Here is a 16,181-nt window from a genome sequence, read left to right as displayed (position 1 = left end):
AGGTAACAAAGTCAAGACGACAGCAGCACAAATCAGCACAGAGATTCATTTAATATTCTACCAAAGTGACAGGACCAGACTATATTACTTGGTTTACACTAGAAATTTATGCTGGTGTAACTACATCGCTCAGGGATTTTCCACACCCCTGAGCAATGTAGTTATACTGACCTAATCCCCAGTGTAGACAGTGCTATGGCAACAGGAGGGCTTTTGCCATCGGCATAGCTACCTCTTGGGGAGGTGGAGTACCTACAATGATGTGAGAAGCTCTCCCATCTGCATAGGTAGCATCTTCACGAAGCGCTGCAGTGGCACAGCTGCAGTGCTGTAAGTGTTGACAAACCCTCAGTCTCTGTCTACACAAGCTATGTATGCCTCTCTTCTACTGGGACCTTCTGATCACCCCTTCTTGTCAACTGTTGAGAATAGGCCACTTCCACCTTAATTGAATTGGCTCGTTAGCACTGACCCCCGACTTGGTAAGGCAACTCCCATCTTTTTGTGTGCTGTGTATTTATACCTGCCTACTGTATTTTCCACTCCATGCATTTGATGAAGTGGGTTTTAGCCCACGAAAGCTTATGCCCAAATAAATTTGTTAGTCTCTAAGGTGCCACAAGGACTCCTCATTGTTTTTGCCAAACCAAAGGGTTACTTAACATTAAACAATCACGTTAACCACTACCAATTCCTCAGAAGGCATGTAACATGTCTGGACAAACAAACACTATTGTCAGTAGTAAACAAGAAAATATGCATTTTTTTAAACATGGCTGGTTTGGAAAAATCTGTGTGCCAGTCAAAATGATTTTCTGAAATATGGCTATAATAATGTGCACTAACTACATTGCTGCACAGTCACTCGTGCTATATTCATGACGGACAATTAACCAAATCCAGTCACACTCACATTGGGAATTTTTTCAACTCTAAATCCAAAACAAACAGTTCTATGCATTTCTATTTATTTTCTCCTGCCCTTCGTTAACAATATACACTGAATCCACTACACTGTATACTCCACTACACATGTATACCACACACTGCACTCTACAATATGATCAAACTATAGTCTACAAAATGCCACTAGTCGATCAAATAACTTCTGTCAAGTTTTAAGCAGCAATAAGCAAGAGGCAGTGAGAATGTTTTCTCCCTGTATTTCACTTACCTGTGTTGTAGGGCACTGTAGGTTTATTAGCACTACTGGGCTGGCACATTTCAGAATGTTAAAGTAAAACAAAATGGTCTTGTTCCTATAGAGAAATAGGAATAAAAACAACTATTTTAATATGTATAGATGTTTATATACTATGTTTATGACCAATAGTACTTGCATAAAGTTACTACCAGCACACAGCAAGCTGTACTAGCTGACATTTTTATGTTAATCAGAAGGTGGCACCAAAAATCAAACAAGAGTGTTTTGTTGCTCAAAACCTGAAGCAGCTGCCTGGGAAAACAGAAACACAGCACTTGAAAGGGATTCTCATAAACCCAAGTACTGGTCAGAAGTAAGGGCGAGACTGTGGCTGGCAGTGCATGAGGGGGAAGGGAAAAGAAGGGGAAAAAGCCTTCTGACCCTTCACCCTTACGCCAGGGCCAGGCACAATGTGGCCAGGGCATGCAGCTACTGCAGTAGACTTGCATCAGCATCAGTGGAGAATAGAGCTGGTGGGAACATTTTCATTCCAATGTGGAATGAAAACAAATTTTGAAATCTCAAAAGTTGCTGTGAAACGGAATTGTAGCCCTGCGGTCAGCTCTAGTGGAGACCTCCTCCAAGGGAGCAGGTATGGACAAGGCCATGGTCCCGCCCCCTCCACACTAGGCAGCAAAGTTAGCTGGGTGTGAGAGGACTGCATGCGGCAGCCTTGCAAAACGTAATGGCAAATCCCCTGCAGCATGCAATTCTGACAGATCCCCCATTGCAACACAGCTATCTCCCACCTCACTGCATGGCTTTAGCCTTCAAGGCCCACTCTGGCCCATAACATGTAAGTGTTGCAAACGGTAACTCCCTGTGCAATTGGGAGTAGCTCATCTGGCCTAACAGTTTAAAAGGTCAGGATGTTTTCACTCACACACGTTCAGTCATGTACTAGTTAAGGAAATAGTTATACACTCCTTGCAAATATAACTCCCAATCCTTAGCTGTTATTTCTTCAAATCAACAGAGTAACATTTTGGGCTGAAATATCCCAGCTCTTTAAGAGTTCCCTGGGAGTATGTACCCTTTGTGAGCTACTCAGCACAGCCCATGTCATTAACACATTGTTTTACTCTCATGTTGATGTGTTCGATGGCTGCTGACATTAACAGGAGACAACAAAGATTAAACGTGTATGGCAGAGGAAAGTGGCCACATAGCAACAGAGAGAGAGAGAGAGAGAACACACACAATGGACAACAGAAAATGGGGTGAATGCAAAAGAATCCTTCTGCTTCCCCCAAGGGGCGGGAAGCCCCCAGCCACCAGTGTCACTACCTGTTTTTGCTTACCTAAGCCCTACAGTGGGTTGTGTGTGTATATGTGTGAGAGAGAGAGTGAGAGTGTGTCCAGATCCTGCTTCCCTACTGCTTTGCACAGGTCCACGGAAGGGTTGGCACCCGGCCCAGTTGCCTCTCCTGATTCCCCCAAGGACTCTGGGGCAATTCCTCCTGACAGTTCTGCCTCCCTATGCAGGGGAAGGTGGAACTCTTCTGGCCACTTCTCTGCAGCTCTCTCCAGCTCCATGCAGGAATCTGCAAGAGCAAGTGGCACAGACTACCTCCAGACTTCTCCTCTGCTCCCTTCCCTGCCTTGGGAGGGGACACTATCTTGGGCGTTCCTCCACACCACTCCCTATCCCCATGGAAGGGGCCTGGTGGAAGCCCCTCTGGCTGTGGCTCTGGACACTCGCTTCCTCAGTTTCATCCCTGCAAGCTGAATGGGAAGAGGAAAAAGAGGCAGCAGAAGAGTTGTATCAGCTGTGGGCTTTTGGTTGCTGCTTGCATGGAACTGGATTTAATATCAGTTATAATTAAGTGAGGGGTGTTTTAATGCAGACTTTAGAAAAAGGAAAACCTTTCCTGTAATGTGGTTTCATGGCTCCAGCTTCGGTTTTCACAGAAATAATGTTTCGACACATATAGCTCTTTTCATCTGCAAGTACCTCACAGATACTAACAGATTAACTAATCCACACAGCTCCCCAGATGAGCTATGAATTGCCACCCACGTTTAAGAGACTGGAAAATAAAGTTGGGTTAAGACACTAGACCAAGGCCAAAGAGGGATTCAGCGTCAGAGCTGTCTGTCTCCCAGACCTGAGCTCAGACCACACATCCGTCTCTCTAGTAGCATAAAGAAAGCAGGTAGCTAGCAGCAGACAGTGAGAGCTTGCTCTTGTTACTTTCAGCTGCTGTTTGGTACTTAGCACCTGCTGAGCAGGAAATGCTGGTTTGTACAAAGTGAGAAGCAGTCTGCCATGCTTTTGGTTATTCCTCCCCAGAGATGAACATAATGATTTCTCAGAGGGCATATTAGTTAAATATCCTAACTTGAGCAGTCAGAACCAGTGGCAGTTAATCAGAGTCTTCACCTCTTATAAAGACACTTTAAAATATGGCTCTCTTTGCACTTAATGGCACAAGCCATATTTTATAATAGTATTTTACTATTCAGTCTCCATACTATGCAAACAGCTGCATTACAGTAATAACTCAGGTCTAAATTTCCACTAATCAACTGAGCTTTTCAGAAACCTTAATTGGAATAAATACAGTAAAATGGGGGTGGAGGTTGCTTCTTCTGAAGCCTCCCAATTGAATTCCCAGGAGGCAGAGGGCTGATGCCTCGTTTCTCATGTAAGCCTCTTGAGAAATAAAGCCAGATGATTGCTCTGAGTACTCACTCATTTATGGTGTCCTTCTGGCCACAGAACTGCCCATAGCTGTCAGTCGGATAGACCACCTTCCTGGGGTCACCATGTACCCAAGCTAAAAACATATAAAGAGAGAGACAGATCTTTTAACACCATATTCCAAGTGTCCAGCAGTAGCCTGCTAATAGTTCACTTTCTCTAATAATTAAAATGCACCACCTGTCATGTACTATTTTAACCTCTCCCAATAGCTACTGAAGATAATTGATTTTCCTTAAACAGTAGATTTCTTAATGAAAAATTAAATAAAATATGGATGAATCAATGAGACAGTAAAACATTTCTCTTTTTTCCTTCAAGACACACATGTCTGGGTTGTGGCCAGAATATGAGGTAATGCACTTAGAAAATAATGGTTATTAAAAGGAGAAAGAGGAGGCATTGCAAAAGCTTTGTTGGCTTAAAGCCACACTGTGCTATGGAGCTAAACCTCACAGACCAAACTGAGCCTTTGCTTACACCCACGACCCCACTGAAACGAACGGGGTTACATGGGTGTGCGAGAAGGCAAGATTTGGTGATGACAATCTAGTGGACATCGAATCCCATTAACAAGGGATGCAAACCCCCATTTCAGGATATAAAACCGCGTGCTCAGCTCTCAGCGCTGTGGCTGGCTATGCTGATTTGTTCAGTACACAGAAGCAGAGACACAACTGTACGAGTACAGAACCTCAGCCTGAACTGAAGGATGCTGCTTCTATTCCTTCCTCAACTTCAGGCGAGGATTTCTTGCTCCTGAAAAATCTCATTTTCTCAAACTGTTTATTTCCATTAGCACAATCCGTTCCCATTCAGGACCTAGTACACCACTAGGAAAATCATCATTAGTATAATTTTTTTCTAAGCTATAGAGGTCAGACCTGACTAATCTTCACAACTCCCCAGTAAGCTCTGAATAATTTTGACTGCCCTTGGCTATCACAATTTCTATCTATATCCTCCCCAAAACAAAATAATCAGAACTTCACCTCACATTCTAAATATTACCTTACAAGTGCAGGATGGTGCCAGGATATTAGCCCACACAGTATGCCCTAGATCTGGCTTACTAATACAACTGCTGCAAAATGTGGTTGGCTTTAGTTTTATTAACTGTGATCATTCGCTAGTCTTTTCTTTGCTCTGGAGCGTGTAGAGAAGGCTATAGCCATTACGATTACGTTTAGCCCCTAATTTCCACCTTTCAGAGTGTACACTGAATGTCAGAAGCCACTTTAGGACCTGATCTACACAAATTACTTTGAACTTGTTTCTCTATAATTGTCCCACTTTTCTGTTGATTTTGTGGTGCTAAATTTAGTCACACTAGAAATTAAATCTTCCTTCAGGTCATTGCAGGGGCACTTAGATACAACGGTGATGGGTGGAATGGAGAGAGAACCTCTGCAAATCACAGAACAGTAGATGTAATACTTATCCTTGCAGACTATGGGCTAGATCTGCAATATACCCTCCATTGACTTTAATATAGCTGCACCGCTGTATATCAACTCAGAATTTGCTATGTATCTTTCACCCTAAATCGTTTTATTTTTCTGGCACTCTTGGTTTCTGGATCTTATGCTAGTTTCTAAATTCATTTTAATATGTCTCAATTACACCATGTTTTCTAGTTTGTAAAATAATCTGCTAGTTGGTCTCAAATATTTTCTAGCCATTCAAATAAATTCTGTCTACTTTCTCCCTTATCTATTAAGACCTGGATTCTGCAATGTACAAAAATTCTGCACCGGTGAGAAGTCCCATTGACTTCACTCAGTAATGTTACCTAATCTATTAGACATGATCTTCCTTATATGAATCCATATAGTCAGTCTTTACTACATAAGATATATGTACATTTGGTTTATGAAATAATCTAAATTTTGAGTGAGTGGTCTGTTTCTGTGTTATATTGTATGCCTTCCTCCTTCGTGACTGTATGACAATAGAGAGTGTTCTTTAATATTTTCCTGCATCTCATGCAGTTAAAAGACAAGGCCAAATGGATCCGTTTCTCTGCTGACACCAAATGGGTTTAATCCCTTATTTGTATGCTCTTAGATGGGTTTTCTTATCAACCTTTCCACAGCCAAAAATTACTTTATAAAAATATTTGAAAATTACTAAAAGAAACCATTTGTTCCCTTCTTGACTATTTTCCCTCACACTAGCATAGCAGGAGGCAGCATGGATAAAGCCTGTCAAATCAGATTCAAGGTAGTGCTGAGATTTCAGTAGTAAAACTTCTTCTGCGTTGTATAGATAATTTGGAATTATCTGCTACTGCCAAAAATATCCCCTTCCTAGGTAGGATATTTTATCTACAATTATTCCCCCCCCCACACACACACACACAAACACACACAATTAGAAAAAAAAAAGACAAAAATTGCAGTATAACTTTGCTAATCATCTCAGAACACCATTTACACACAGAGAAATCAACCCTCTCCCCATTGCTCAGCAAACACCAGAGTGCTGTAAAGTGGCTGCCTGTGATAGCAGGGACTGGGTGAAAGCCCAGAAGTCTACACAGCAATGAAACAGCCCCGCAGCCCGAGTCAACTGGCATAGGCCAGCCCACAGGTTTTTGTTTGCTGTGTAGACATATCCAGAATTTCCTGTGCCTAGTGGCCCATGAGGCAACCTATCTTCCCCACTGCTGTCTGTCCAAAAGCAAAATGTTTGACTCCATCATAAATGGTCTCTGTGATGGCAGTTCCCTTTTTGACCATCCTGCAACGGATCATTCTTTGTCCTCCTTGCCATAAGGACCTTTCTTACCTTTACAAAACATTGATTCATAGATTCCAAGGCCAGATCACCATTGTGATCATCTATCCTGACCTCCTGTGTAACACAGGACAGAGAACTTACCCCAAATAATTTCTAGAGCAGAGCTTTGAGACAAATATCCGGTCCTGATTTAAAAATTTCCAGTAATGGAGAATCCACCACGATCCCTAGTAAATTGTTCCAATGGTTAATTACCCTTACTGTTAAAAATGTGCATCTTATTTCCAGTGTCAATTTTTCTAGCTTCAACTTCCAGCCACTGGATCATGTTGCACCTCTATGTGCTACAATGAAGAGACCATTATAAAATATTTCTTCTCCAGGCAGATGTTTATAAACTGTGATCAAGTCACCCATATATGATCTCCTTGAGTCTATCACTACATGCCTGTTCCCTAATCCTTCAATCCTCGTGGCTCTTCTCTTAACCATCTCTACTTTATCAAGATCCTTTTTGAATTGTGGACATGAGAACTGGACACAGTAGTCATCACAGTAGTGCCAAATATAGAGGTAAAATAACCTCTCTATTTCTACGTGAGATTCCCGTTTACGCATCCAAAGATTGCATCTTTTGGCCACAGTGTCATACTGGGAGCTCATGTTCAGCTGATTATCCACCACAACCCCCAAATCTTTTTCAAAGTCACTGTTTCCTAGGACAGAATCCCCTATCCTGTAAGCATGGCCTACATTTTTTGTTTCTAGTTGTATACGTTTATATTCAGCTGTATCAAAGCAGCTTATTGCTTGCTTGCACCCAGCTAAGCAATCCAGAAGGCTCTGTATCAGTGACCTGTCCTCTTCATTATTTGCTTCTCCCCCATTTTGTGTGTCATCTGCAAATTTCATCAGTGAGAATTTTATGTCTTCTAATTAAGCTTGCAGATGACAAAAATTGGATACTTGTATGCACTGAAACATCATTGGCAATACAATTATATACAGATAAACAAAGTACATTTTGTTATGTATTATCCTTACTGTTTTATCATTTCTCATTATCCAGTGCCCACTGAAGTCACTGGAATGACTCTCACTGGTTTCACTGGGTTTGGATTAGGCCCTTAACTCACTAATTCTCCAAACGTGATCCTTTGCAATGGGCTTCCTGGGCATTAGTGGAAACTAGTGAGGTACAAGTGCTGGACATTTTGCTCATACTTTTGTTTTTGTGAAGTATTCTGAACAGTATTTCCAGTTTTTGGGGACTCTTGTCCAGTTGCCTTCATCCAGTGGCCCATACCTACTGATTCTTGATTTTAGCTTTCCTACAAGTCTGAGGCCTCAGTCATATTGAGGCACTAAACCAGTGTTGGATGAACCTGGTTTAAAAAATACGGTAAACGAGCTTTTCTATGTCAACACTTGCTCTCGACGACTTTACTGGGATCAAAAGTGGGCCCCTTATCTAGAAAGAGCTTTAGAAAACAGATTTATCTGGGTTTGCTGTAAAATTGGTTTCCTTTAGTTTGAAATCATATCTGCTAGGTGGAAGTAGGGAAAGTACATCTCAACTAATTTTCAGAGAGAAACCGAGAAGAACTGGTCTGTTATAGAGGATGGAGATTTAACATTTGATTAATATTGCAGCAGAAAATAGAAAAAAAAAACCCAACTATTACTTTCTTTGTGAGTTAGAACAATGTTGGGAAAAGAATCCCATAGGATAAATATTCCATTTCCTATCCTATTCAGTGTAGAATTGTACCTAAATCAGCAGCCTCCATTGACAGTGGAAGGTTATTATCATGATTAGCATCAGAGAGTAGTGTTTGAGTCTTATTTGTTGCAGTGCCCTACTGGTGACCAAATATCAAGTACTAAATGAAATGGAATCCAAGTATATAGAACTTTTATGCCAGCAAAAGGTTGTGCGTGGTCTGATGCTTGTAAAATCACCGTTTGAATGCTGGCATACACAGCTGGGCTGAAACAAATACATCAACCAACCCAGCTGAGTCAGCCGTCAGTGTAGCAGTGGGGAGGCATATGACACAGGCAAAGCAGTTGACAGACAGGGATCCACAATTCAGGATGGCTGAAGTTATGTCATTATCCTGTCACTGATGTACACAAGAACAATATCAGAAATGGCTAATGTCTATCATTTTAAATGTTTATCAAATACATTTTTTTTTTTGGCTGTATGGTTGAGTCAGTGGATGTAAATAGTGGAAAACTCCTTGTCAAGGAGAAACTGTGATTAGCACAACTGCTTCCACTGACATTTAAAAAATAACTGCAAATCTGTTTAGCTTATTTGAGTCATTCCCTCAACAGCGTGCTTCTTGGGAATACAGGCTTTCATATCATTATTTTGTTTCCCTTCAAGGTATGCTTTTAATGTTTTAATATTGGAAGAACAGGCCTACCCAACTGTGCTTATGGCTTTTTAACACAAACAATTTACAAATGCAGTGAAGCAGATAATAGGACATATGATACTGAATTTGTAAACCCATGCTGATGACACTGCTGTTGCAGAAACATTCCTAGAAGCAGGACTACTACATAAGCAACATATTGTTCACTACTTCACAGGTGGCCTACCAGCCCAGTGGTTAGTCCCCAGTTATGCCCCTGAACACAAATCAGAAGAATTCTGTTCTAGAAGAATAAGTCTTTTATAGCTGGAGCTATAGAAATTCGGGGGGTGGGGAGGGAAATCACATGAACAGCAAGGCACATCTTAGATGAAGAACAAGCATGATGATCTCAAGTTCCCATTTAGACTCTAAATCCATCAATCCTTTACTAAAAGACAAAATTCTGCTAAAATTTCAGAAGAATTTATAAACATGAAGTGGACTCTTGAGGGTAAGTTTTACAAGTTGTGCAGATGGTTTACTTTGATACACTATCATAACTCTTGGCTTGGCTAAGCACAATAAAGGATAAAAACATCATTGTTCTTTTAATGTAAGAGTGACATCTGGAGAAATTTGCTATTGCAAATAATAATGTTGCTCTAAGAGGATCTGAACTACACATAGTGAAGCTATTGATTGGAGGTGGGGGGGGGGGGGGAAATGATTTCTCTTTGTACCAGAAAGAGGCTGATCAGATTAGTATATGAACCACACTTCAGGAATAAATCTAAATCATACTCAGTTTTGTTCCTTTTGAATTACTCCATCCTTTGAAGTCCTGAGCTCTTTCTATGATAATTCATTATCTGCCCTTCACATGCATTTTGCTGAATGAAAACTACCATAGATTGTAGGCTGTCTGGTAGATTTTTTTTTTTAAAGTCTCTCCCCGATAAGCCAAAAATCCCCCAAATAAATAGGACGGACTGAATTAGTTCTTTAAGGAATAAAAATTTCATTCAATGTTAAATTGGTCCTCTTTTTTAATCTATCAAGGCTGATTCCCAACTCTGGCACTTCGAGTGCAGAAGGTGAGGGCTCGCTAGGATTTGAAAAATTAATACTGGCCACTCCAGGCTTTTATTAAAGTCCCAAGGTTACAGCTTCTTTCTGACCTTGGACGGGTAGATGCTGCCACCACCCAAATGCAAAAAAACCCCTTTTTGGAACCCAGAAAGGCGCACTTGGGAATTCCTTCCTGTGGGGTACCATCAAGCCCTTTCACACACACCCCTCCGGGGAAGAGCTGAGACAGAAACAAAGGAAATCAGTTGTTTTATTTTAAGGTAAATTTTATTAAAAACAAAGAGAAAGAAAATACCTTTGGAACTTAAACTTTTTGCTAGATCTTAAAAAAACTATTACAAAACTTAAGCCTCAAGATAGCGCTCTTGAGGTTCAGCTTAAAGGTTACAAGAAAAACAAAAACATTTGGGGGTTAGCACAGAGGAGTCCACAAGCCAATAAGAAATAAGAGAAAAAAACCTAATCATGTTCTTTTTCATAGACATTCCCTGAACTACTTACATATCTGGGGTTTCAGATAAGTAGGTTCGAGGTATGATTTGATGATTTGTCATACCTGCTTTTAAAGCTTTTTACAGCATTGTCCCAGCCCTGTCTCTGCTCTGTCCCCCCTCTCTGGAGAACAGACAGACAGACAAAGGGAAAGTTCCGCCCCCGCCCCACAATTTTAAAAAGTTCTAGCCTTCCCATTGGCTCTTTTGGACAGGTGCCCACTCCCTTCCTTTTACCTATGCATGCAGTCAGAGTTTTTAACCCTTTACAGGTAAAGAAAGTAGAGAACAGCTACCAAGAGGGATTTTATAGCTAACTGGCTGGCTGGGTGTCCATAAAAAGGAGCTACCCCCCCTTTCATTTATCGCATTATCTGCAAAGGTAACATAATTATGGCAAGGAATAACTCATGTAATAAATATTTCTGTTCAGTATAATCATTCAACAGCAACCACCACTGAAGCAGGATGGAGATAGGATATTATCATAGATCACTGAGTTTGATCTTTCAAGGAGATTCGATTACCTTTTACCCAGACCCCACACAGCCCTCTTGAAACACGTATAATTTGGCTTGGTGTGTGTTTCAAGAGGGCTGAAGTGCATGTCTCACTGAGGCCAGTGGGAGTTGTGCACACATAGCTGTGGGTAGAAAGTGAGCCACAGATTTTCAACCAATAGCAGCTCCAAGTGATGGGTTTGAGTTAGGGTTGTCAAGCGATTAAAAAAAATTAATTGCAATTAATCACGCTATTAAACAATAATAAAATACCATTTATTTAAATATTTTTGGAAGTTTTCCCACATTTTCAAATATATTGATTTCAGTTACAACACAGAATACAAAGTGTACAGTGCTCACTTTATATTTATTTTTGATTACAAATATTTGCACTGTAAAAAACAAAACAAATAGTATTTTTCAATTCACTTCATACAAGTACTGTAGTGTAATCTCTATCACGAAAGTTGAAATTACAAATGTAGAATTATGTACCAAAAAACCCTGCATTCAAAAATAAGATAATGTAAAACTTTAGAGCCTACAAGTCCAATCAGTCCTACTTCTTGTTCAGCTAATCACTCAGACAAACAAGTTTTTTTTACATTTTCAGAAGATAATGCTGCCTGCTTCTTGTTTGCAATGTCACCTAAAAGTGAGAACAGGCATTTGCATGGTACTGTTGTAGCCGGCATCACAAGATATTTACATGCCAGATATGCTAAAGATTCATATATCCCTTCATGCTTCAACTCATTACAGAGGACATGCATCCATGCTGATGACAGGTTCTCCTCGATTACGATCCAAAGCAGTGCGGACTGACACACGTTCATTTTCATCATCTGAATCAGATGCCACCACCAGAAGGTGGATTTTCTTATTTGGTGGCTTGGATTCTGTAGTTTCCGCATCAGAGTGTTGCCCTTTTAAGACTTCTGAAAGCATGCTCCACACCACATTCCTCTCAGATTTTGGAAAGCACTTCAGATTCTTAAACCTTGGGTCGAGTGCTGTAGTTATTTTTAGAAATCTCACATTGGTATCTTCTTTGCGTTTTGTCAAATCTGCAGTGAAAGTGTTCTTAAAACGAACAACATGTGGTGGTTCATCATCCAAGACTGCTATAACATGAAATATATGGCAGAATGTGCGTAAAACAGAGCAGGAGACATACAATTCTCCCCCAAGGAGTTCAGTCACAAATGTAATTAACACTTTTTTTTTTTTAACAAGCGTCATCAGCATGGAAGCATGTCCTCTGATGGCTGAAGCATGAAGAGGTATATGAATCTTTAGCACATCTGACATGTAAATATCTTGCGATGCCAGCTACAACAGTGTCATGCAACAGCCTGTTCTTAATTACAGTGTCATCTGAAAGTGAGAATTGGCAGCATTATCTCCCGTAAATGTAAACAAACTTGTTTCTCTTAGCAACTGGCTAAACAAGAAGGAGGACTGAGTGGACTTGTAGGCTCTAAAGTTTTACATTGTTTTGTTTTTGAGTGCAGTTATGTAACAAAAAAACCTACATTTGTAAGTTGCACTTTCATGATAAAGAGATTGCACTACAGTACTTGTATGAGGTGAATTGAAAAACACTATTTCTTTTATCATTTTACAGTGCAAATATTTGTAATTAAAAAATCATATAAAGTGAGCACTGTACACTTTGTATTGTGTTGTAATTGAAATCGATATATTTGAAAATGTAGAAACAATCCAAAGTATTTAATAAATTTCAATTTGTATTCTATTGTTTAACAGTGTGATTAATCATGATTAATTTTTTAACCGCGATTAATTTTTTTGAGTTAATCGTGTGAGTTAACTGCCATTAATTGACAGCCCTAGTTTGAGTATTTCCTTTCTTTATCCAGCCAAATGACACGTGAAATGAGGAAGCTATTCTCACATAGTCAAGAAACCAGGAAAATCAACTTTTTTATTTCTATAATAAGCCAAAGGACAGGAGACGCTTAAGGCATAACTCATGACGGAGAATTGATTTATAATCTATTTTCTCTTCATATGAACTTTATTGACGCTCATGCATTTGGAGCAGGGCTGGCCTTTGGAGTAGGACCCATGCTGATCCCATCTTTCATTTAAAATAAGAGTAAAAAGAACGATGAATTACAATCTGAGGACAAAGAAAAAGCAGGCACCATGTGGGGTTTAGATTTGGATATGTAAAAGGGGTGTTCAGATGCAAAAATTTGGGTCCACCCATCACAGATAAAAATAGTGGCCAGCCACAAAATTTGGGTCTGGATCCATGGTTGGATTCCAAACCCCTCAATGTTTTATACCTAAGCATTTGGTTAGAAGGTTTTTTCCTAATAGGATTCCAAGGCATGTGCAAATGTACAAATTCACCATCACACATCACACTGATCCCATTGTCTGAGGCCACAGAGTCAGGGAAGAGAGGAATCTGGCCAACCAGTCGTCTTTTGCCTCCCTCGGCTTATTTACGTATTTCATGCAGAACATGATGTTTGGAAATGGCACATGCACAGCTGCCAAGTCTAGCCAAAGGATTAAGGGAGATTTGTGCAGTGCTGGAGGGAGATTGTACAGGCTGGCAGGAAGATCTGAATGCACAAGAATGCTGCACAACTACAAACTGCCAGTGCTCGCCTCTGCCTCTCTCTGTCTGTTTGACAGTGTGCCAATACTCTGTCCAACACAACATCCAGAGTAGGGGCCACTCACCTGTCAGGGGAGTGTTCACGTATTAAAGAGAACAAGGAATGCTCCCACGATCTGAGTCCAGCTCCTCCACTCAGGCTGTGTGTCTGAGATGTGAAAGAAGGACTGGAACAGAACAGTAACACACCAGCTGAGCAAACAGGGGGCAGGAAGAGCTGGTGGAACATTAGAGGGGGAACAGGGAAGTAAAATATTCCAAATGTGGGATATTCCTGCTTCAGGTGGGAGGCTGTGACGACACATATAATGTCCATGCTGAGACAACTGTTCCTCATGTCTATTGTAACTCTGAGTGGAGTTTCTCTCTCTCACACACACACACGTCAAATGAGTGCTGGTACCAGCTTGGAATGGAAACAAGAGGCCAGTGAGGTACAGACAATGTAACTGGGCAATTAAAGCAGGGGCAACTAGGATCGTAGCATCACTCTACAACAACTAGTACAAGCAGCAGGATCAAAAGAGGAGGCAGAGATGAGATGAGCCTATGCAAAATTTCATTCAGACACACTTCAGTAGCAGCAGCAGGTACAGACCAGACAGATCCTCATCCAGAAGTAGGATGCCATCAATGTTAAGGAAGCACCAGAGTCTGACCTGTGCAAGGAAGCCAAAGGACTGCAGACAAGCTAGTCTGAATGTGACAAAATAATGCATGAATTACAGTTAGAGACACCCTTCTCCCTCACCCTCTGCCCACTACTGTCCCCAAGGAGAATCCCACAGCTAATGAAACCATTAAAGTATTGGATCCATGTATGGTACACAGGTACAGGACCTGTATTAATTGCTTATTAGTTAACTCTTTGCCCTTATACAGATTTTTTTCCATCCATAGATCTCAAAGCCCTTGGTTTTACAGATAGAGAAACTGAGGCACAGATCAGTTACGTTACTTGCCTGACGTTGCACAGCAACTTAGTGACATAATCGTGAGTGGAACACAGGCCTCCTGCCTGTCAGCATCATGCTCCATTCATTAGACCACAACTGCCTGTTATGGGGTCAGTGTGTGGTGCTACCTTTCAACTGCAATGACTCCCTTGACTGTTATTGCTTGCAAGTGTATTCACTTTATTTCCTTCCCTTTCCCCTTTTCTGAAAGCATGATGTTCCACGAAGGGACAACCAGTATGTGTGAACAAGGGAATGAACACCACACATACACAGGAGCCCCTGGAGAGAGAAGCAGCAAAATCTTAACTACCAGTTCAGTGCTTAAATACTACAAGGTAAAGTGAGAGAGACAGAGAGCTGAAGAGACACAGAGAACAAATAATGACTTTTGGGATACTGTGCCAATAGTATATTTTAATGAGAGGATGATGTACATTCCTGTATACTTACTGATTTCTACTGGTTGTGTAAAATCAATCTTGCTTATTGTCATTTTCTGACACTACACATAGCAGTTTGGTTTTGTACAGTAGAGAAAATACTAACACAAAATTAAAAAAAGAGCGATGACATTTCTTGTGTCTAAGCCAGGGCCGTATGGTCTTTTATTAGGAAATTAAGTTCAGCCAAATATGCAAACACACAGTAACTGTACTTTTATGGTAGCTGGCATTTGCCCTTACTCGTTTAGATAGTCTCAGTGAAGTTCTCTCAGACAAGCAAACTAAAACGATACCACGGAATATCCTGATAAGCAAACAGCTCTGTGTCCTACAGTTAAATTAATTTTTTTCTGCTCCATTCATTGCTCCCATAGAGTCTCTCCCTAATATTTTAAAGAATGCAAAGCCCCTTTAAAAAAAAAACGTATTTCTCTAGCTTTTGTTTTTTGACGAGTGACAAGTGCCAGGATTTTCCTGTCTCAATTATAGTTTATGATAGCAAAATGATTGAACCATGGCATTTTTACCTGCATATATTTTACTTTGGGTTTTTCATCAATAAACACATCATTTTCAACCTCTCCCTGATTATAACAGATATTTAATGTGAGCAGATGATTCACGATTTCCTTCTAGGAAACACATTGCTCATTGATTAGAAAGTTTAAAGTTAAATGGACTCTTCAATTAAAAATAATGACTCACTTATTTACTTCCCCTGCAAGAGAAGTCACTACCGTACCTGCGTTTACTTACCCAGAATTCCTAATGCAATGTAACCCAGAATGACGACTATGAAGATTACACAGCACAGAATATCCGTACAGTGCCTAAAGACAGAAGGGAACATTTTAAAGAATTAGAAAGGTGTCCAAAATAACTACTCCTTTGTAAATGATTGATTCATACATTATAAGATCAGAATGGCTCACGGACATCATATAGTTTAACCTCCTGTATTACACAGGCCACAGGATTTTCCTGAATTAATTCCTTTTTCAAGTATACCACACCTTTTAGA

The 16,181-nt window shown here is 40.4% G+C and overlaps 1 protein-coding gene across 10 annotated transcripts in view; it reads right to left on the bottom strand.

Annotated features, from left to right (window-relative positions):
* The window catches only part of SLC44A5 (solute carrier family 44 member 5), a 179,283-nt gene that overhangs the window by 40,900 nt on the left and 122,202 nt on the right, over positions 1-16,181 (bottom strand). For all 10 annotated transcript variants that reach the window (XM_037907465.2, XM_037907467.2, XM_027824998.3 and 7 more), the window contains exons 3-5: positions 15,917-15,990; positions 3,900-3,984; positions 1,175-1,259 (exon numbers count right to left, since the gene is read on the bottom strand). In XM_037907465.2, coding sequence (XP_037763393.1) covers positions 1,175-1,259; positions 3,900-3,984; positions 15,917-15,990 — 244 coding nt within the window. The remainder of the gene's footprint in view (positions 1-1,174; positions 1,260-3,899; positions 3,985-15,916; positions 15,991-16,181) is intronic.

Source organism: Chelonia mydas, chromosome 8, assembly GCF_015237465.2.
Source record: "Chelonia mydas isolate rCheMyd1 chromosome 8, rCheMyd1.pri.v2, whole genome shotgun sequence".
Lineage (NCBI taxonomy): Eukaryota > Metazoa > Chordata > Testudines > Cheloniidae > Chelonia > Chelonia mydas.
The sequence above is the reverse complement of the archived record's forward strand: the minus strand, read 5'-3'. Positions and strand labels throughout refer to the sequence as shown.